The 23,911-nt window shown below is 36.2% G+C and overlaps 1 protein-coding gene across 20 annotated transcripts in view; it reads left to right on the top strand.

The window, feature by feature from the left end:
• DST (dystonin) overlaps window positions 1-23,911 on the top strand; it is a 506,627-nt gene that overhangs the window by 332,967 nt on the left and 149,749 nt on the right. For 19 of the 20 annotated variants that reach the window (XM_033217522.1, XM_033217521.1, XM_033217502.1 and 16 more), the window contains 8 exons: window positions 366-504; window positions 1,309-1,502; window positions 2,594-2,756; window positions 3,467-3,550; window positions 5,494-5,601; window positions 6,116-6,214; window positions 16,233-16,361; window positions 19,160-19,248. In XM_033217522.1, coding sequence (XP_033073413.1) covers window positions 366-504; window positions 1,309-1,502; window positions 2,594-2,756; window positions 3,467-3,550; window positions 5,494-5,601; window positions 6,116-6,214; window positions 16,233-16,361; window positions 19,160-19,248 — 1,005 coding nt within the window. Of the gene's footprint in view, window positions 1-365; window positions 505-1,308; window positions 1,503-2,593; window positions 2,757-3,466; window positions 3,551-5,493; window positions 5,602-6,115; window positions 6,215-9,999; window positions 12,730-13,296; window positions 16,121-16,232; window positions 16,362-19,159; window positions 19,249-23,911 lie in introns of those variants that run through there. The other variant, XM_033217520.1, reaches the window with a different exon arrangement.

Raw genomic sequence — 23,911 nt, 5'->3', positions numbered from 1 at the left:
ATGTTGATAGTGGGTGTGCTTCAGACATTAGCATGTAATGTATGGTCCTCCCACATTTTGCATGTAATTTGGGTAGCTCAGCAGTTGTAGCCAATGAATTGTCGTCTCATACTTAAACAAAGTTAGAAAGAAACCATCTTATGTTGCAATCTCTTGCTGAATACCATTTGTGGGTCAGGGGATGGGTTGGAGCACATACTCTCTATTAAGAAGAAAGCCAGAAAAATGTTAGTTTCATGGTAAATGTATCAGTGTTCCAACGTGAAGAACATGTTATGTCATGTGTCATAATGGTGCTTCAGGACTACATTATGCAAAAGTAAACATTTAACAATAGGTGGCTATTGTTTAATTTCCTTTTTAAGGTTAAAAACTGTTAACTTGGTGTTAAAAAACACTCAAGCTGCAGAAGCCCTTGTAAAACTCTATGAAACTAAATTGTGTGAAGAAGAAGCAGTTATAGCTGACAAGAATAATATTGAGAATCTAATAAGTACTTTAAAGGTATGAGATTCACTTTTGGCTATTTTTAAATATCATATTCTACAGGTATATCTCTAGCACTTAGATCTTCAAACATCAAGCATTAAATATCTTGGGTTTTTGAATGGATTTATTCCATTTGTGTCTCTATGATCTCACAGCTTACTCTAAATAAGTATCTTCAATCATTTTAGCTTGAGGAGAGCTCTCATTTGAAGTTCGAACCCTTTTGACAGTAGCTTTTGATAGTCAATTCATGTTGGTAGCAAGAGGAGTCGAAGCTAAACATTAAATTATTTGTGATAGATAACTTGCTAGAAAAGAAGTTAATTTAAGCTATCAAGGAGGTAAATAGAAAAGTTAATCGGAGAAAGGAAAAAGACTTGTAGTTCAACTCATCTATATGTATTTATTTAGCAATGTTGAAACTATTGCAAATCAATTTTTGAAAGTTATCTCAGTGATTTTTAATGCATGTATTCCTTTTTAACAATGGGATTAGTAGGCACTTAAAAGCAGACAATGAAAAGACTTACTTTATTATTGGACGTAGCAAACTTGATTATGGAATATATTTTATTTTGTTGATATACAAATTTTATTAGGCTGAACTTTATAAAATTGTCATTAAAAAATCAGAGTACAGTCAAATATTGAAAATTTTGTAAGGTTTGAACTAATGTAACATCTTGTATATGAAAGACATTCTTTCCTTTATCTTGTTTTCTACCTGTCATTTGTAAATAAATTGTAATTAGGTAAATAATGTATTTACCCAGTGATTGGTTAACATTTTTATAACTTTTACCAATTAATGTATTTTAGCAATGGAGATCTGAAGTAGATGAAAAGAGACAGGTATTCCATGCATTAGAGGATGAGTTGCAGAAAGCTAAAGCCATTAGTGATGAAATGTTTAAAACGTATAAAGAACGGGACCTTGATTTTGACTGGCACAAAGAAAAAGCAGATCAATTAGTTGAAAGGTGGCAAAATGTTCATGTGCAGATTGACAACAGGTTAGTATCCTTTTTTGTTCAGTTTTAGCACAGATTTAATGTCTATCTATGGTAAATGAGTAAAATCTAAACATGAGGCTATGTTTTTTACTTCCATAGTTAATTACAATATCTCTACTTAGCCATATTTCTTTCTTTCTTGGACGACTTTAGTAAGACGTTTAACTTCAAAATAAGCATTTTTTTCAACTCTGTTTCTATTCATGTATTCTAGCATTTATGTAGTTAATCTGCTCGCCTTTTCTGAAGGAAAAAAAAATGTAGTTCTCTAATTATTACCAACTTATAATATTCAAATAACCATGACTTAGTAAGAGCATGAAGCATGTATGTGATAGGGCTGTGTGTAGCTTCTATACTGGACTTAAGAAATGTAAATAAATGGAAATGCCCTAATGTTCATTGTAATTGAAGATACAAGAAAGTCAAAATCATTTGCTCAGTTACTGAATTAAAAAAGATTTTAGGGTTCATCTTAAAATAAATGAATTTTTGTCCTTTCTTGTTCATTTTCATGATTATATTAATGCAAATCAAATGCTCTTATGATACAGTGCCATTCTCGAAAAATAAAATTATGTTCAAATATGTGTTATCTCTGACAAATATGATACATAGGTTTAATGTGGTGGTTTTTAAAATCATAAGAGACAAGTATGTAATCACAACTTCTGGAAAATACCGTTTGAGACCATGTTGAACCATTCATTGGACTACCTTATTGTTATTTCAAAACTGAACTGCCATTTGATGCAAGCCTTACTATTCAAGATACTGTAATTAATAATAATTATGGTTAAGTTTCCACTTTTCTTGCTTTTTAGCTTTAGCCTCTTGGGCTTGTTCCTATAATAATCACTGTCACTAAATTGCACAATTCAAGGAGCAGAATGTTTATATTCAACCCAAAGCCAACAAGGAATGCTCTTGGAGATGTGTCTCAGGGTGCTGCAGCCTTGAGTTCTTTATACATACCCCTCTTGTGCTTAGTGCATTGCGGTCCAGTTATTTTGTCTCTCCTATCTCTACATCTTCCACCCTCCTGATGGATATTGTTGGACACTGTGACTATTCCATTACTATTCTCTTAGGTTACGGGACTTAGAGGGCATTGGCAAATCACTGAAGTACTACAGAGATACTTACCACCCTTTAGATGATTGGATCCAGCAGGTTGAAATTACTCAGAGAAAGATTCAGGAAAATCAGCCTGAAAATAGTAAAACCCTAGCCACACAGTTGAATCAACAGAAGGTATGTAAAAATAACTCCCTCTACTGAGGTTATGTCTGCATTTGGTCAGTCATGCTCCTCATCTTCCTTTCCTATGTTAAATGAAAAAGTCAACTCTTTAGAGGAAGGTAGAGAGTATATTAAAAATATTAAAATCTTGCAACCCAAACCTGCATACATGACTTATTTTTATTTCTTGGAAGTAATTTTTGAAAGCATGAGTAATCCAAAAGTGGAGAGTGTTGGGATGGTTTCCAAATTCCTGATGATAATTTATTTAATCATAGGTATAGAAATCTCTTTGACACTTTGCTGGCCACAATAGTTTTCTGGGTTCCTAAATAAGTAAAAATGGTTATCTATGGAAAATTAGATACCACATTTGACAGAAAGTTTGAATGCTTTGCGATTTTTGTTCTATCTTTAGGGGCCAGTCACAGCTACCTCTGTTTTTTTCAGGAATAAGTGGTGGCCAAGGGCATCGAGTCTGCTTTTGGATAATTCCTAAGGAGTTTAGTAATTTCTGCTTTGAAAGCAACATGGGGTGGGTCACTTCTGTGGCTTAATCTGGAAGTTTGTAATTTACCCATAAGTCAAGTTGCATATTAAGTGCAAAGGGCTAAGGGGCTATACTGTGAAGTGGTGTAGATATGTCTTAGTTACTGAGCATCTTATGTAGTAGAATAGCTGAATTCCTTGTAATTTTTCTTCTAAACTGTGTATGTTTATAGATGTTGGTGTCTGAAATAGAAATGAAACAGAGCAAAATGGACGAGTGTCAAAAATATGCAGAACAGTACTCAGCTACGGTGAAGGTAGGAAGATTCATTAACTTAAGTAAAATTTAATATTCAGGTATGTGATTCTACATATACTTTCAAAGCCATACAAGTCATTTCATTCAGTGTTAAAAAGTAAAAAGAATCTTCATTTGAACTGTTTTGACACTTATCTAATAATTCTTTGTGAAATTAGTCACATGATAGCCCCCCAATTCATTCATCTTCTTCTCTCTCACATGTGTACACCCCTGCCACTCCCAGCCACCACAATAATCAGCTCTGTAGTTGGTTTCTTATCACTTTTCTGTCTTTCTTTCTTCTTTAACATTGTTAGGGTATTTCATGGGAGAACTTCTAACTTCCTCACTTAGGGGGACATTTTTCATGCTCCTAAGCATGAAAAGTTATCATTGACAACTTTTCAGTTTTAGCCTTCCAGATCCATAGTTCCATTGCTTAGCTGGGAAAGGGGGGCTGCATAGGGCTACACTACTGTTACCTATATTTCCATGAGCTTCCAAACAGACTTGGGAAATTACCTGACCACCCTACATGTTTCTGATTTTGTCCCCATCTTGGAAACATCTCCAGGATTGGATAAATTATTAAAAATGTAATTTTGCAGTACAGTCATGTGTTGCTTAACAAAGGGGATATGTTCCGAGAAATGCGTTGGTAGGTGATTTTGTTCATTGTGTGAACATCGTAGAGTGTACTCACATAAACCTAGATGTTACAGCTTTCTACACACTTAGGCTATATGGTACAGCCTCTTGCTCCTAGACTATAAACCTGTACAGCATGTTGCTATACTGAATAGTGTAGGCAACTGTAATATAATGGTATCTATTTGTGTATCTAAACATAGAAAAAGTATAATAAAAATAGGGAATAAAATATAAAAAATGGTACATCTGTATAGAGCAGCTACCATGAATGGAGCTTGTGGGACTAGAAGTTGCTTTGGGTGAGTTAGTGAGTTGTGAGTGAAGGTAAAGGCCTGGGACATTACCGTACACCTCTATAGAATTTATAAACACTGTACACTTAGACTATACTAGTTTATAAAAAAAACTTCAATAACAAATTAACATTAACTTAATGTAACTTTTTTACGTTATAAACTTGTAATTTTTTTAACCTTTTGACTCCTTTGTCATAACTCTTAACTTAAAGCAGTGAACACATTGTATAGCCATACAGAAGTATTTTCTTTCTTCTTATCTTTATTCTGTAAGCTTTTTTCTATTTTTAATTTTTTTTTTTTAACTTTTTAAACTTCTTTGTTAAAGCCTAAGACACAAACATACACATTAGCTTAGGCCTATATAAAGTCAGGATCATCAATATCACTGTCTTACACCTCCAAATCCCACGGGAAGGTCTTCAGGGGCAATCACATGTACGGAGTCGTCTGCTCCTATGACAACAATGCCTTCTTCTGGAATACTTTCTGAAGGACCTGTCTGAAACTGTTTTACAGTTAACTTTTTTTTTTTTTTTTAAATGAGTAGAAGTACACTCTAAAATAACAATGAAAAGTATAGTGTGGTAAATATATAGCAGTAACATAGTCATTTATTACCAAGTATTACATACTGAACATAATTGTATGTGCTATACTTTTGTACAACTGGCAGCACAGTAAATTTGTTTACACCAGCATCGCCACAAACGTGAGTAACGCATTGTGCTGTGACATAACTAGGCAATAGGTATTTTTCAGCTCCATTATAATTTTATGGGGCTACCATCATGTATACAGTCTGTCCTTGACTGAAATATTGTCATGTGAAACACGACTATATTTTCTGTATTTAAACTTAATTTAATGAATCTAGGTTCTAATGATTTATGTCAAATCACTAAAGTTAATTTAGTGAATCTAGGTTCTAATTATCTGTGTTAACTTACTGTAGAATGAAACTCTAGTACTTTGCTTCAGTTCATTTTATTTTATTGACTCCTTTATACAGGACTATGAATTACAAACAATGACCTACCGGGCCATGGTAGATTCACAACAAAAATCTCCAGTGAAACGCCGAAGAATGCAGAGTTCAGCAGATCTCATTATTCAAGAGGTAATAAAAGTATGAGAGAAAGAGGGGGAAAGGGCATAAAAGAAAGAACACTTTCTTTTTGAATTTTATTTTTTATTGTGATAAAACATACATAGTATACAACTTAGACCATTTTAACAATTTTAAATGTACAGTTTAATGGTATTGCGGTATATCACAATATCGTGCAACTGGTACCACTGTTTATTTCCAGAACCTTTTCATCATCCCAAACAGAAAGTCTGTACCGAGGACAATACATTCTATTAAGGGTTTTTAAAAACCCTTTATAAATTTTTATTTAAGATTAATTATTAACTATAGAGATAAATAAATGTACTTCATGGTGAAATTTAGAAGAGAATTATCCTTTACTATGATTTGCACAATGGTAATAAGCTCATTCTTGCCATTTATTATGGGGGAGTTGTGTGTTTTGCTGTCTAAAAGCCTAATGTAATTATTATTCAAAATTCATTCAACTTATTAAGAGTAACGGAGGTAATGCTTTTATTATTTTTTTCCTTACTTGCAGTTCATGGACCTAAGGACTCGGTATACTGCCCTGGTCACTCTCATGACACAATATATTAAATTTGCTGGTGATTCATTGAAGAGGCTGGAAGAGGAGGAGGTAATCATTAACAGTGAGCAGCCTGTAAATATAAAGGAGCTAGAGATGAGCAGTAACTGCAGTATAGTTTGGGAAAGCAAAATGTGTTTCATGATAAATTTATGTGGCTAGTAGCAGATGTACAAATAAATATTGAATTATAAAATTACAGTGAAAACGACTGAAGGCCTAGGATTTTGGTTTGTCTTTAAGATTCACTCAAATAGAAAGTCATTTCATTTCATGACTTTACATTTTCACTTCGGGACTCTAATATGGTGGGGTTAATGTCTTAAATAAATTATGAAATTTTGTCAGTTTGGCAGAATATTTTTCAGCTTTCTCACAGCTGAGAAGTATATTTCTTTGAAGTATAGTTACTGCTGGTATGATGTCTACAGGAATACTACATTAACACATTTGTCTTAAGCATTTTAAATTAATTTGTATCTCAAGAAGTTAAAATTATTATATATAATGTAAAGATGCTAATTTAAAAGTAGTAGATGTTTTTACAAAATGATATTTTTAAGAATTTTGGAGTTTGGGTTTTTTTTTTTTTCCAAAAAGATATAGCACATGGCATTTAAAAAGGCTATTTAAATGCCATTCTGATTTGGAGAACTTCTGCAGCTTTGATTCTGCATTTAAAAATTATATTCAGAAATAGGAAGAGTAAGGAGTTATTTATAAAAATCAGTGGTCACCAAAGGCTCTTGTATCTGATGTAAAAGGGAGCATGCTATGCTTTATTATCTTGATATACTTTCTATTCCCCAGAACAGACAAAAATAGTAGAATGAATGTTGAAATAAATAAATTGTGGGACATTAGCCATTTTAAATTGGACTGTTATTGAAATTCTAAAGGTGATTATGCTTAATGTAACTCCGTTCATATGAGAGCCGAAACAGCAGTAAACATCTATTGGATGTTACTTTCTCAGTTTTCTAAAAATGTGACCACTGTTATAAACTATTTTAGTCTGTTCAGAGTTAACAGTTTTCTGCAGCTAAATCACTAACATAGCTAATTGCAAGACTTTATAACACTCTTCCTTTGTGCTTAAGAGAACCAGGATATTTGTGACCATCTTAATTGCATGCATCTTTCATCTATGAAAGAACATCCATAATTTTCTTATATTTTTAGTTTTTGAGAGATCTTATTCCATTTTAAATGGTATGCAGATCTTTTAAATTGTATATGCAGTAGTTAAATATAAAATAAAATCTTATAGTACGTATCTGATTATACATATATGGGCCACTTACTTGATTTTTCTGATGAAGCAGAATACTAGCAATTGATAGAAACAAAGAATATTTTAGAAGGCCGTAATTGAATGCAAGTTATTATTGTCATCCTTAAAAATGTCAAAGATTTATAATTAATTGAAACCAGCAAATATAGTTATGGAAGAACAAGCGAAGGCTATAATTTAAAATAGGTTAAAAAAAACTACCACTTAAGATTACATTAATGGAATGTCATGTAAAAGATACATAGCTCAATTTTTAGACTCAAAAGATTGGTGTTTCTGCAACTGAGGTTTGAAGACCCACATGAAAAACCTTGGTTTAAAGCAGAATTTTCTATAATAAACATAAAATCAAAGATGGATGCAAGTTAATTTCAGAAGTAATACTGATTTAGTTAAAAGAAATGTTACTAAAAATATCTGTAATAGATATTAGATATGAAAGAGAGATTCTTTAGTCTGCTGAGAACAAAATATGCAAAGTATTAATCACTGTGATTAAAGGGCAAGATTGAGGAAGATTTAGATAAAAGTTAAGGAAGTTATTTTTATGCAATTAAGTTTGAGATCCACAAGAAAGCAAGTCAGCAATTGGACTAAATTATTTCTAGTAATTTTTCTCACATATGCTAAAAAACTCAGGAGTTATCCAGACAACATGATTCTTTTTTTTTTTTTTTTCCCGAGACAGACCTCTGTTGCCCAGGCTGGAGTGCAGTGGCGCGATCTCAGCTCACTGCAACCTGCGCCTCCTGGGTTCAAGTAATTCACTGTCTCAGCCTTCCGAGTAGCTGGGATTACAGGTGCCTGCCACCACGCCAGGCTAATTTTTGTATTTTTAGTAGAGATGGGGTTTCACCATGTTGGCCAGGCTTGTCTTGAACTCCTGACCTCATAGTCCACCCACCTTGGGCTCCCAAAGTGCTGGGATTACAGGCGTGAGCCACCATGCCCAGAATAGATTCTTAACAAATCATTGCATTGACTAATGAAGACATTGAGGGTTCAACAACAGATTCTTTCTTTCTGAGGGAAATTTTAGTTTTTTTAAATCTGAGCATGACCAAGAAAAAGAAAGGGCTCAGAATTTCTTAGCAATAGCTACGTTTTAAAGGAGGTTTGATAAGGAACTGAGACTGTTTTAGAAATAACCTCCTCAAGAAATATTGAAAACTTAGTATTTAAATAGATAAAATGCTCACGTGTCACAGGATTGACCCTGATACTAAAATAAAGAAAATAGAGTGTTGGAGATAACAGGTTATGAGATTTGTTTCTGCATGAATTATTATTAGAAACCTTATTTAGGTTAGCGGAGAAAACAACTGAAATTCTCATCAAAATTATTGGAGATCAAGAAATTAGAGGAAGCAAAATAAGATGTATGGTCTATAATAGAAATTAAATTCTTGAAATTCACCAAAGCTTCTCAATGAAAACAAATCTGTCTAAAATAATTTCTTTATTCCTGTTTAAATTATTTTATGGTGATCTTGAGTTGATGATACAAAACTAACAACACTAGAGTATTAATAAAGAGAAATTAAATTGTAATTATAAACTAATCCTGATCATGTAGTTCTGTAATCAGTGTAAAGCATACTCCTCCCAGCTGACATTGATTCTGTCCCTAGAAGAGTAAAAAAATTTTCTTATGATTTTTTCTATACATTGGAGCTGAATCCCTAAGTATATATTTAAAAGCTATTATACTTAACAAATATCTTTATATTTATGGAGTATTTAAAGGTACTTGTCAAAGTGATTCATATGAGGCATGTTATTAACAACAGCAACAAAATCTCTGAGTATATGAAGCACATCTTTTCCAAAGCCGTCAGGACTGTAGCTGTCTTTGCATTAGCAATTCTGATGATTATAATTGTCATAATATGGCAAGTATAAACAAATAAGGGATCTGACTTTACAAATTTCAAGTTATTATATAATTTTCCCTCTTCCCCATGTTATTTCCTAATTTGGCTCTCTGTTCTCAAGTTCTGTGCTTTGCTTTTTTAACCATAAGACATGGGAATGTAAGTATCATTTTTTAATTTCTATCAGGCTAGAAAACTAAATTCTTTAGCGTCATTTGGTTCCTATGTGTTGGGTGTTCTTCCTACCTCTTAGGGTTGCATGCAAGAGAAGAAAGGGCACCGTTGTGAGAGTTTTATTTCCCACTTTGTCACTCACCCAATGTGGGTTTGCAGAATATCTCTCTTCCTCATTTCTCCCTTTCCTCATCTGTTGTAAGTTCCCTTCTTGTTATAAAATTCTAAGCTAGCTAATTTTTAAAATACAATTATTCCTGAGGGACAAAAAGATATTCTTCAGAAAACCTGTCGTGAAGGATTTTTTGTCCTCTACTGCTGACTTTCTGAAGCTTTCTCTCTGAAGAAGGTGATGCTGCTGGTGGTGGTGGTGATAGCACTTGTTCTGCATTTGAGTTCACTTGGTTTTGTAAGTACTTTTATGAATATTGATTCATACATTGTAAGCTATTTTGAACAGAACAGGCTTGACACTTTCAAAACGTCTCTTGTAGATTAAAAGGTGTAAGGAGACTTCTGAACATGGGGCATATTCAGATCTGCTTCAGCGTCAGAAGGCAACAGTGCTTGAGAATAGCAAACTTACAGGAAAGATAAGTGAGCTGGAAAGAATGGTAGCTGAACTAAAGAAACAAAAATCCCGAGTAGAGGAAGAACTTCCGAAGGTCAGGGAGGCTGCAGAAAATGAATTGAGAAAGCAGCAGAGAAATGTAGAAGATATCTCTCTGCAGAAGATAAGGGCTGAAAGTGAAGCCAAGCAGTACCGCAGGGAACTTGAAACCATTGTGAGAGAGAAGGAAGCCGCTGAAAGAGAACTGGAGCGGGTGAGGAAGCTCACCATAGAGGCCGAGGCCAAAAGAGCTGCCGTGGAAGAGAACCTCCTGAATTTTCGGAATCAGTTGGAGGAGAACACCTTCACCAGAAGAACACTGGAAGACCATCTTAAAAGAAAAGATTTAAGTCTCAATGATTTGGAGCAACAAAAAAATAAATTAACGGAAGAATTAAGAAGAAAGAGAGACAATGAGGAAGAACTCTTGAAGCTGATAAAGCAGATGGAAAAAGACTTTGCATTTCAGAAACAGGTGGCAGAGAAACAGTTGAAAGAAAAGCAGAGAATTGAATTGGAAGCAAGAAGAAAAATAACTGAAATTCAGTATACATGTAGAGAAAATGCATTGCCAGTATGTGCGATCACGCAGGCTACATCATGCAGGGCAGTAACAGGTCTCCAGCAAGAACATGACAAACAGAAAGCAGAAGAACTCAAACAGCAGGTAGATGAACTAACAGCTGCCAATAGAAAGGCTGAACAAGACATGAGAGAACTGACATATGAACTTAATGCCCTCCAGCTTGAAAAAACGTCATCTGAGGAAAAGGCTCGTTTGCTAAAAGATAAACTAGATGAAACAAATAATACACTCAGATGCCTTAAGTTGGAGTTGGAAAGGAAGGATCAGGCAGAGAAAGGGTATTCTCAACAACTCAGAGAGCTTGGTAGGCAATTGAACCAAACCACAGGTAAGGCTGAAGAAGCCATGCAAGAAGCTAATGATCTCAAGAAAATAAAGCATAATTATCAGTTAGAATTAGAATCTCTTCATCAAGAAAAAGGGAAGCTACAAAGAGAAGTAGACAGAGTCACAAGGGCACATGCCATAGCTGAGAAGAGTATTCAGCATTTAAATTCACAAATTCATTCTTTTCGAGATGAGAAAGAATTGGAAAGACTACGAATCTGCCAGAGAAAATCAGATCATCTAAAAGAACAATTTGAGAAAAGCCATGAGCAGTTGCTTCAAAATATCAAAGCTGAAAAAGAAAATAATGATAAAATCCAAAGGCTCAATGAAGAATTGGAGAAAAGTAATGAGTGTGCAGAAATGCTAAAACAAAAAGTCGAGGAGCTTACTAGGCAGAATAATGAAACCAAATTAATGATGCGGAGAATTCAGGCAGAATCAGAGAATATAGTTTTAGAGAAACAAACTATCCAGCAAAGATGTGAAGCACTGAAAATTCAGGCAGATGGTTTTAAAGATCAGCTACGCAGCACAAATGAACACTTGCATAAACAGACAAAAACAGAGCAGGATTTTCAAAGAAAAATTAAATGCCTAGAAGAAGACCTGGCGAAAAGTCAAAATTTAGTAAGTGAATTTAAGCAAAAGTGTGACCAACAGAACATTATCATCCAGAATACCGAGAAAGAAGTTAGAAATCTGAATGCGGAGCTGAATGCTTCCAAGGAAGAGAAGCGACGTGGGGAGCAGAAAGTTCAGCTACAGCAAGCACAGGTGCAAGAGTTAAATAGCAGGTTGAAAAAAGTACAAGATGAGTTACACTTAAAGACCATAGAGGAGCAGATGACCCACAGAAAGATGGTTCTGTTTCAGGAAGAATCTGATAAATTCAAACAGTCAGCAGAGGAGTTTCGGAAGAAGATGGAAAAATTAATGGAGTCCAAAGTCATCACTGAAAATGATATTTCAGGCATTAAGCTTGACTTTGTGTCTCTTCAACAAGAAAACTGTAGAGCCCAAGAAAATGCTAAGCTTTGTGAAACAAACATTAAAGAACTTGAAAGACAGCTTCAACAGTATCGTGAACAAATGCAGCAAGGGCAGCATGTGGAAGCAAATCATTACCAAAAATGTCGGAAACTTGAGGATGAGCTGATAGCCCAGAAGTGTGAGGTTGAAAACCTGAAGCAAAAAATGGACCAGCAGATCAAAGAGCATGAACATCAATTAGTTTTGCTCCAGTGTGAAATTCAAAAAAAGAACACAGCCAAAGACTGTACCTTCAAACCAGATTTTGAGATGACAGTGAAGGAGTGCCAACACTCTGGAGAGCTGTCCTCTAGAAACACTGGACACCGTCACCCAACACCCAGATCCCCTCTGTTGAGATGGACTCAAGAACCACAGCCATTGGAAGAAAAGAGGCAACATCGGGTTGTTGAACAAATACCAAAAGAAGTCCAATTCCAGCCACCAGGGCCTCCACTTGAGAAAGAGAAAAGCCAGCAGTGTTACTCTGAGTACTTTTCTCAGACAAGCACCGAATTACAGATAACTTTTGATGAGACAAAGCCTATTACAAGACTATCTGAAATTGAGAAGATAAGAGACCAAGCCCTGAACAATTCTAGACCACCTGTTAGGTATCAAGATAACACATGTGAAATGGAACTGGTGAAGCTTTTGACACCCTTAGAGGTATGCTCTGTGTTCTGAGACCTTATCAGCTACCTAATGTCAAATTTCTTCATTTGTTTCCTTTCTCTCCTAGACTAAATTTTTAAAACAGTTTTGAATATGATTGGCTCTTTGTAGTTCTGACAGAAAAATAATGCTATACTTTTTCTGGTAACTTACTTGAATCCTTATTATAAATTAACACTTTAACTTTTGAATGTTTGAGATTAAATATACGGATGTAGTAGATATGCTGTTATATCTGTGGAGATACATTTTGAAATACGTGACTATCAAAAAAGCTAGAAGAACCAAGCAGTTAGCTTTAACTTCTAACATATTCTGTGGCTTGATTTTTGTCTTAGTCTTTAAAGATATAATTTTAATACCTTTAATTGTCATCTAAGATAAAATTCAGACTCTGAAAATAATATGATACTTATTCATGAACCCTCCTTGGTTTGAAATTTTTCTTCTTTTCACTAATCTCATCTTTGTAATTTAAAGAATTATGTTTGGATTGAGAATGAGTAAAGTGACATAATGTTCTTGAGGTGACTTTTAACATTTTATAAATTCCTGTTACAGATAGCTAAGAACAAGCAGTATGATATACATACAGAAGTCACAACGTTAAAACAAGAAAATAACCCAGTTCCCAGTGCTGAAGAATGGCTGCTTGAAGGGTGCAGAGCATCTGGTGGACTCAAGAAAGGGGATTTCCTTAAGAAGGGCTTAGAACCAGAGACCTTCCAGAACTTTGATGGTGATCATGCATGTTCAGTTAGGGATGATGAATTTAAATTCCAAGGGCTTAGGCACACTGTGACTGCCAGGCAGTTGGTGGAAGCTAAGCTTCTGGACATGAGAACAATTGAGCAGCTGCGACTCGGTCTTAAGACTGTTGAAGAAGTTCAGAAAACTCTTAATAAGTTTCTGACGAAAGCCACCTCAATTGCAGGGCTTTACCTAGAATCTGCAAAAGAAAAGATTTCATTTGCCTCAGCGGCCAAGAGAATCATAATAGACAAAATGATGGCTTTGGCATTTTTAGAAGCTCAGGCTGCAACAGGTTTTATAATTGATCCCATTTCAGGTCAGATATATTCTGTTGAAGATGCAGTTCTTAAAGGAGTTGTTGACCCCGAATTCAGAATTAGGCTTCTTGAGGCAGAGAAGGCAGCTGTGGGATATTCATATTCTTCTAAGACATTGTCAGTGTTTCAAGCTATGGAAAATAGAATGCTTGACAGACAAAAAGGTAAACATATCTTGGAAGCCCAGATTGCCAGCGGGGGTGTCATTGACCCCGTGAGAGGCATTCGTGTTCCTCCAGAAATTGCTCTGCAGCAGGGGTTGTTGAATAATGCCATCTTACAGTTTTTACATGAGCCATCCAGCAACACAAGAGTTTTCCTTAATCCCAATAACAAGCAAGCTCTATATTACTCAGAATTACTGCGAATGTGTGTATTTGATGTAGAGTCCCAATGCTTTCTGTTTCCATTTGGGGAGAGGAACATTTCCAATCTCAATGTCCAAAAAACTCATAGAATTTCTGTTGTAGATACTAAAACAGGGTCAGAATTGACTGCCTATGAGGCTTTCCAGAGAAACCTGATTGAGAAAAGTATATATCTTGAACTTTCAGGGCAGCAATATCAGTGGAAGGAAGCTACATTTTTTGAATCCTATGGGCATTCTTCTCATATGCTGACTGATACTAAAACAGGATTAAATTTCAATATTAATGAGGCTATAGAGCAGGGAACAATTGACAAAGCCTTGGTCAAAAAGTATCAGGAAGGTCTCATCACACTTACAGAACTTGCTGATTCTTTGCTGAGCCGGTTAGTTCCCAAGAAAGATTTGCACAGTCCTATTGCAGGGTATTGGCTGACTGCTAGTGGGGAAAGGATCTCTGTACTAAAAGCCTCCCGTAGAAATTTGATTGATCGGATTACTGCCCTCAGATGCCTTGAAGCCCAAGTCAGTACAGGGGGCATAATTGATCCTCTTACTGGCAAAAAGTACCGGGTAGCCGAAGCTTTGCATAGAGGCCTGGTTGATGAGGGGTTTGCCCAGCAGTTGCGACAGTGTGAATTAGTAATCACAGGGATTGGCCATCCCATCACTAACAAAATGATGTCAGTGGTGGAAGCTGTGAATGCAAATATTATAAATAAGGAAATGGGAATCCGATGTTTGGAATTTCAGTACTTGACAGGAGGGTTGATAGAGCCACAGGGTCACTCTCGATTATCAATAGAAGAGGCTCTCCAAGTAGGTATTATAGATGTCCTCATTGCCACAAAACTCAAAGATCAAAAGTCATATGTCAGAAATATAATATGTCCTCAGACAAAAAGAAAGTTGACATATAAAGAAGCCTTAGAAAAAGCTGATTTTGATTTCCACACAGGACTTAAACTGTTAGAAGTATCTGAGCCCTTGATGACAGGAATTTCTAGCCTCTACTATTCTTCCTAACAGGACATGTTTAAATAACTGTGCAAGGGGTGATGCTGGCTGGTTCATGCCACTTTTTCAAAGTATGATCATATCGGTTACGTATGCAGTCTGTGAATTATGTAACATGCTCTTTCTTGAGGGCTGCAAATTGCTGAGTGCTCAAAGTAGAGTAAGTTTTAAATTGAAAATTACATAAGATTTAATGCCCTTCAAATGGTTTCATTTAGCCTTGAGAATGGCTTTTTGAAACTTGGCCACACTAAAATGATTTTTTTTTTTACATAGAATATGGGATAAACTTGATGAACTCCAAGTTCACAGCATCATTTCTTCAGAACTCCCCTTCATTGAATAGTGATCATTTATTAAATGATACATTGCACTCACTGAAAGAACACGTCATGAAGCACCGTGGAATCAAAGAGAAAGATATAAATTCGTTCCCACAGCCTTCAAGCTGCCGTGTTTTAGATTGCTTAAAAAAATGAAAAAGTTTTGCCTTTTTCTGTATGTAGTGACCTTCTTTGCGTATTAAAATATTTACCACAACATCTCATTTCTAGTTAAGTCTTTGCACTTGAAAGCTAACATTATGAATATTGTGTGTTGGAGGAGGGGAAGGATTTTTCTTCATTCTGTGTGTTTTCCTTATGTGTATAGTAGACATTCTGTATTCTGTCAGCCTTCTATGATACCTTTTTGTCAGTACAATTATGATTGTAATGCTAATGCAAAGGCAGCAATTCAAAGATCTTCTAGTGCCTCATGAATAAAGTTGAGATTTAAAATTTGTGACATTGATGAAACAGCTGGGAGGTTAAACCAATCATTAAGGAATGTATGCCATAGCTTTCTTTGCTACCATAAACATTTTGGAGGTGCATCTGCTTTGTGACATGGCAAATATGGTCAAGTGAATGAATAAAATGTTTTAGTAACCTGTGTGTGATGAAAAAAAACATTTTTACATTCTTGTTTGCTATGGAGAGGTCAGTTTAATAGCTAAGTCATTTAATGGAGTGTATATTTTTCTTACTGCTCACAACTGTCAGAAGTCACTGGAAGAAGAAAAGAAAGAGCATGTTGAAAAAGCCAAAGAATTGCAGAAATGGGTATCAAATATCAGCAAGACATTGAAAGATGCAGAGAAGGCTGGGAAACCTCCCTTCTCTATGCAAAAGGTATTCGCAGAAGTCCTGGTTTAACAATAATAATAATAGCAGGGATGTTAACTGAGTTGACACAGTTTACCTAACACAATGTTTAATTTTTACCTTAATTTTCACATTGTTATAGGCCACTATAATGCAAATCAGAACGATTAAATAACTTGCGCAAAGAATCAAAGTTAGTGTGTGGCAGAAGAAGCTGTTTAATTCCAAAGCCTGAATGATATATATTGTTCTTATTTTTAGTAAATGAATTCAGTATACTGCTTTTCCTAGTAGTTAGGTCTGCTTCCTGATTATTACAATGAGAATAGCTGAAGAGCATAGTCATTCTGTTTTATGTCTGGAGTAGATCCACGCACTCCATGTCATAAAGATATGTCATCTTATTCTTACAGATGTAAACAAAAAAAGTTTCAAGAACAATGAAAATACAAACCAGGATATTAACATTCTTGATTATTGATTTTAGTTGTGCTTTTCTGGGTCTTTTCCATCTCATAAGGAAGTGTCTACAGTCAATCACTGGAAATTCTAGATACCATCTTTTATCCTAGTGAATTCTTTAGTCTTAACGGGCTGTCTTCTGTATCCCAACTGCTTAGTGTTATGTTGGATGGCCACAGCTTGGGAGATGTCCCTGGTATCTATCGGACTGTACCACTTGAAACTCTTAGGATGTTGGTAGTTGGGGTGTAAATTTTAATACTGCTGCTGCTGGTGATAGCAGTGGGATTGCTGCTGTATTAAAAAAATAAATTTCCGCTAAGATAAGCATTTTTCTCAAGGAATACTTTCCTACACTGCCCTCCTGCTCTTGTCTGACATTTAGAAATTTCAAGGGCTATCATCCAATCTTAATATTAGCTCCCACTTTATCTAGCTCTGCATCAGTACTTACTTGTCATCTATTAAAATAGACATTGTTGACATGACTAAATAGGGGAAAGCATTAGTGCCTTGTGTTATTTTGGCTGTGATATGAGGCAAGTGTTCCTTATTTGAGGTTCTTCCTTGGAGAAGTTTACAGACCAGAGTATATACTTGAAACGTTGCTCAATTGAAATAAAGTATTCACTCATCGTCTTACATACTATATATGTGGGATGTGGAAGATATGTGGGAGATGTGGGAAAACACTTGCATTTGGTGCTTTATACCAAAAAGCTTCAAGTAATTTTAATACATATATTTGATGTAAAATATCCTTTTCCCTTTTTTTCCCCTCATTAAATAGACAACTAAAATGGGTACATAAAGGTTAACAAAGATTCCTTGGGATAATAAGTTTCTTTTAAGAAATATGGATTATAAACCCTTGGTATTTTTATATTCTATAGTTTTTTTGAAAATATATATACATATTTATATATTTGAGACAGGGTTTTGCTCTGTCACCCAGGCTAGAGTGCAGTGGCATGATCACAGCTCACTGGAGTGATCACAGCTCACTGGAGCCGCAACTTTCCAAGCTCAAGTGATCCTCCTGCCTCAGCCTCCCAAGTAGCTGGAACTGCAGACACATGCCACCACACCTGGCAAATTAAAAAAAATTTTTTGTAGACATTCTTTAGTTTTAAATTCTCCAAAACATTACTAAGTCAGATTTAGACCTAGTACCCTAGATACTTCTTAATGCAGATAATGGCGTTAATTATAACTAAGAACAGTTGATGGTTGTTCTGTTAAAGGAAATTTTAGTTAATATAAGTGTGTCCTTCAAAAGTCAGTGCAGCCTCATGTTTATCTATAGTCATGAAAAATAAACTTTAAATTGACTCTAAATAGACTTCATTGGCCCATATTTTCATTGGCCCATTATTTCCTCTTATTTCTGCTCATTTAAAAGAGTGGCAATTTCTGAAATAAGGGATTTGGAAATGATACACTGAGGGATTAGGAGAAAGTATGACCTCTAGCTTTTCCCCAAACAGATCAATTTTATTTCTCTGACAGATGACAGTCACAAATGACTTTTACAAAGTGGATCTTAGCATTATAAATTAATTTTTTTTAATAGTTAAAAAAATTTTTTTAGATAGGATCTTACTCTGTCGCTCATGTGGGAGTGTAGTGGCAAGACCTCAGCTCACTGTAACCTCCCCTTCCCCTGCTTAAGCAATTCTCCTGCCACAGCCTCCCGAGTAGCTTGGACTACAGGCATGAGCCAAAAATACTTGGATACTTTTTGTGTTTTTCGTAAAGACAAGATTTCACCATGTTGCCCAGGCTAGTCTCAAATGCCTGAGCTCAAAACAGTCTGCCTGCCTTGGCCTCCCAAAGTGCTGGGATTACAGGCATGAGCCACCACTCTCAGCTAGAAATTCTTTATTCTGGGTCTGTATACCTACAGATTATTACTTCCACCATAATTTTTTCAAAAGGAGCATTGTGTCTAGGAGCTTGGCAGAAGGAAGATGCCCTTTGGAAGTAGTGTCCCACAGTCATGTGTCTTTTTGAGTACTGCAGTGCGCAAGGATGACACTGGGCCAGTGCTGAGTGCCCACCTGCAGGTGGAGACCACCTTTATCCACAGCTGGACTAGGACAGATGCAGGAAATGTATAATGTATTATTATTTTCTCTTGAAAATGATGGCATTAAGGATAGAGAGAGGAGCTTTGCTGATGGATTCTAAATAAAATACTCTTATCTAGACCTATAGACTGCTAATAACTGATAGGTTATTCACTTGGGTCACCCAGAAAACAGACTAGGTTTTGACTAAAGTTTGATGAATTTCTTTTTTTTAAATACTGTTGTTTACTCCTTTTGGAGGAAGAGTTTGAATGTGCTTTCTTTACCTTACAGATCTCCAGTGAGGAAATATCAACCAAAAAGGAACAGTTATCGGAAGCACTTCAAGCTATGCAGCTTTTTTTGGCAAAACATGGAGATAAGTATGTTGGTTGTCATTAGCTCTTTTATTCTAAGTGGGGAAGTGTTCTTAAAAGCTTTCAGCAAAACAGAGGTGGTAAATTTTCATTGCAGTGTTAAAAATGGGACTCAAACTAATCACAGTTTACTTAATATAGTAAAGAGTATCAACTTAGTAATTTGATTGTCACTTTTTTATTTATTTATTTATTTATTTTTTATTATACTTTAAGTTCTAGGGTACATGTGCATAACGTTTATATCATGTATAACTCCCCAATGCAATCCCTCCCTCCTCCCCCCTCCCCATGATAGGCCCCAGTGTGTGATGTTCCCCTTCCCGAGTCCAAGTGATCTCATTGTTCAGTTCCCACCTATGAGTGAGAACATGCGGTGTTTGGTTTCTCTTCTTGTGATAGTTTGCTAAGAATGATGGTTTCCAGCTGCATCCATGTCCCTACAAAGGAGGCAAACTCATCCTTTTTGATGGCTGCATAGTATTCCATGGTGTATATATGCCACATTTTCTTAATCCAGTCTGTCACAGATGGACATTTGGTTGATTCCAAGTCTTTGGTATTGTGAATAGTGCCGCAGTAAACATACGTGTGCATGTGTCTTTGTAGTAGAGTAATTTATAATCCTTTGGGTATATACCCAGTAGTGGGATGGCTGGGTCATATGGTACATCTAGTTCTAGATCCTTGAGGAATCGCCATACTGTTTTCCATAATGGTTGAACTAGTTTACAATCCCACCAACAGTGTAAAAGTGTTCCTATTTCTCCACATCCTCTCCAACATCTATTGTTTCCTGACTTCTTAATGATTGCCATTCTAACTGGTGTGAGATGGTATCTCATTGTGGTTTTGATTTGCATTTCTCTGATGGCGAGTGATGACGAGCATTTTTTCATGTGTCTGTTGGCTGTATGGATGTCTTCTTTTGAGAAATGTCTGTTCATATCCTTTCCCCACTTTTTGATGGGGTTGTTTGTTTTTTTCTTGTATTCTTTGAGTTCTTTGTAGATTCTGGATATTAGCCCTTTGTCAGATGAGTAGGTTGCAAAAATTTTCTCCCATTCTGTAGGTTGCCTGTTCACTCTGATGGTAGTTTCTTTTGCTGTGCAAAAGCTCTTTAGTTTAATGAGATCCCATTTGTCAATTTGGCTTTTGCTGCCGTTGCTTTTGGTGTTTTAGACATGAAGTCCTTGCCCATGCCTATGTCCTGAATGGTACTACCTAGATTTTCTTCTAGGTTTTTTATGGTATTAGGTCTAACATTTAAGTCTCTAATCCATCTTGAATTAATTTTCGTATAAGGGGTAAGGAAAGGATCCAGTTTCAGCTTTCTACTTATGGCTAGCCAATTTTCCCAGCACCATTTATTAAATAGGGAATCCTTTCCCCATTTCTTGTTTTTGTCAGGTTTGTCAAGATCAGATGGCTGTAGATGTGTGGTATTATTTCTGAGGACTCTGTTCTGTTCCATTGGTCTATTTCTCTGTTGTGGTACCAGTACCATGCTGTTTTGGTTACTGTAGCCTTGTAGTATAGTTTGAAGTCAGGTAGCGTGACGCCTCCAGCTTTGTCCTTTTGACCTAGGATTGTCTTGGCAATGCGGGCTCTTTTTTGGTTCCATATGAACTTTAAAGCAGTTTTTTTCCAATTCTGTGAAGAAACTCATTGGTAGCTTGATGGGGATGGCATTGAATCTATAAATAACCTTGGGCAGTATGGCCATTTTCACGATATTGATTCTTCCTATCCATGAGCATGGTATGTTCTTCCATTTGTTTGTGTCCTCTTTGATTTCACTGAGCAGTGGTTTGTAGTTCTCCTTGAAGAGGTCCTTTACATCTCTTGTAAGCTGGATTCCTAGGTATTTGATTCTCTTTGAAGCAATTGTGAATGGAAGTTGATTCCTGATTTGGCTCTCTGCTTGTCTGTTACTGGTGTATAAGAATGCTTGGGATTTTTGCACATTAATTTTGTATCCTGAGATTTGCTGAAGTTGCTTATCAGCTTAAGGCGATTTTGGGCTGAGACGATGGGGTTTTCTAAATATACAATCATGTCATCTGCAAACAGGGACAATTTGACTTCTTCTTTTCCTAACTGGATACCCTTGATTTCTTTCTCTTGCCTGATTGCCCTAGCCAGAACTTCCAACACTATGTTGAATAGGAGTGGTGAGAGAGGGCATCCCTGTCTTGTGCCAGTTTTCAAAGGGAATTTTTCCAGTTTTTGCCCATTCAGTATGATATTAGCTGTGGGTTTGTCATAAATAGCTCTTATTATTTTGAGGTACGTTCCATCAATACCGAATTTATTGAGCGTTTTTAGCATAAAGGGCTGTTGAATTTTGTCAAAAGCCTTTTCTGCATCTATTGAGATAATCATGTGGTTCTTGTCTTTGGTTCTGTTTATATGCTGGATTACGTTTATTGATTTGCGAATGTTGAACCAGCCTTGCATCCCAGGGATGAAGCCCACTTGATCATGGTGGATAAGCTTTTTGATGTGCTGCTGAATCCGGTTTGCCAGCATTTTATTGAGAATTTTTGCATCGATGTTCATCAGGATATTGGTCTAAAATTCTCTTTTTTTGTTGTGTCTCTGCCAGGCTTTGGTATCAGGATGATGTTGGCCTCATAAAATGAGTTAGGGAGGATTCCCTCTTTTTCTATTGATTGGAATAGTTTCAGAAGGAATGGTACCAGCTCCTCCTTGTACCTCTGGTAGAATTCAGCTGTGAATCCATCTGGTCCTGGACTTTTTTTCGTGGGTAGGCTATTAATTGTTGCCTCAATTTCAGAGCCTGTTATTGGTCTATTCAGGGATTCAACTTCTTCCTGGTTCAGTCTTGGGAGAGTGTAAGTGTCCAGGAAATTATCCATTTCTTCTAGATTTTCTAGTTGATTTGCGTAGAGGCATTTATAGTATTCTCTGATGGTTGTTAGTATTTCTGTGGGGTCGGTGGTGATATCCCCTTTATCATTTTTTATTGCGTCTATTTGATTCCTCTCTCTTTTCTTCTTTATTAGTCTTGCTAGCGGTCTGTCAATTTTGTTGATCTTTTCAAAAAACCAACTCCTGGATTCATTGATTTTTGGAGGGTTTTTTGTGACTCTATCTCCTTCAGTTCTGCTCTGATCTTAGTTATTTCTTGCCTTCTGCTAGCTTTTGAATGTGTTTGCTCTTGCCTCTCTAGTTCTTTTAATTGTGATGTTAGAGTGTCAATTTTAGATCTTTCCTGCTTTCTCTTGTGGGCATTTAGTGCTATAAATTTCCCTCTACACACTGCTTTAAATGTGTCCCAGAGATTCTGGTATGTTGTATCTTTGTTCTCATTGGTTTCAAAGAAATCTTTATTTCTGCTTTCATTTCGTTATGTACCCAGTAGTCATTCAGGAGCAGGTTGTTCAGTTTCCATGTAGTTGAGCGGTTTTGATTGAGTTTCTTAGTCCTGAGTTCTAGTTTGATTGCACTGTGGTCTGAGAGACAGTTTGTTATAATTTCTGTTCTTGTACATTTGCTGAGGAGTGCTTTACTTCCAATTATGTGGTCAATTTTGGAATAAGTGCGATGTGGTGCTGAGAAGAATGTATATTCTGTTGATTTGGGGTGGAGAGTTCTATAGATGTCTATTAGGTCCGCTTGGTGCAGAGTTGAGTTCAATTCCTGGATATCCTTGTTAACTTTCTGTCTCGTTGATCTGTCTAATGTTGACAGTGGAGTGTTGAAATCTCCCATTATTATTGTATGGGAGTCTAAGTCTCTTTGTAGGTCTCTAAGGACTTGCTTTATGAATCTGGGTGCTCCTGTATTGGGTGCATATATATTTAGGAGAGTTAGCTCTTCCTGTTGAATTGATCCCTTTACCATTATGTAATGGCCTTCTTTGTCTCTTTTGATCTTTGATGGTTTAAAGTCTGTTTTATCAGAGACTAGGATTGCAACCCCTGCTTTTTTTTGTTCTCCATTTGCTTGGCAGATCTTCCTCCATCCCTTTATTTTGAGCCTATGTATGTCTCTGCATGTGAGATGGGTCTCCTGAATACAGCAGACTGATGGGTCTTGACTCTTTATCCAGTTTGCCAGTCTGTGTCTTTTAATTGGAGCATTTAGTCCATTTACATTTAAGGTTAATATTGTTATGTGTGAACTTGATCCTGTCATTATGATATTAACTGGCTATTTTGCTCGTTAGTTGATGCAGTTTCTTCCTAGCCTCGATGGTCTTTACATTTTGGCATGTTTTTGCAATGGCTGGTACCGGTTGTTCCTTTCCATGTTTAGGGCTTCCTTCAGGGTCTCTTGTAAGGCAGGCCTGGTGGTGACAAAATCTCTAAGCATTTGCTTATCTGTAAAGGATTTTATTTCTCCTTCACTGATGAAACTTAGTTTGGCTGGATATGAAATTCTGGGTTGAAAATTCTTTTCTTTAAGAACGTTGAATATTGGCCCCCACTCTCTTCTGGCTTGTAGAGTTTCTGCCGAGAGATCTGCTGTTAGTCTGATGGGCTTCCCTTTGTGGGTACCCGACCTTTCTCTCTGGCTGCCCTTAAGATTTTTTCCTTCATTTCACTTTGGTGAATCTGGCAATTATGTGTCTTGGAGTTGCTCTTCTGGAGGAGTATCTTTGTGGCGTTCTCTGTATTTCCTGAATTTGAATGTTGGCCTG

This window comes from Trachypithecus francoisi, unplaced genomic scaffold (genome assembly GCF_009764315.1).
Source record: "Trachypithecus francoisi isolate TF-2019V2 unplaced genomic scaffold, Tfra_2.0 Lachesis_group10, whole genome shotgun sequence".
NCBI lineage: Eukaryota > Metazoa > Chordata > Mammalia > Primates > Cercopithecidae > Trachypithecus > Trachypithecus francoisi.
This window is presented reverse-complemented; position numbering and strand designations above follow the sequence as displayed.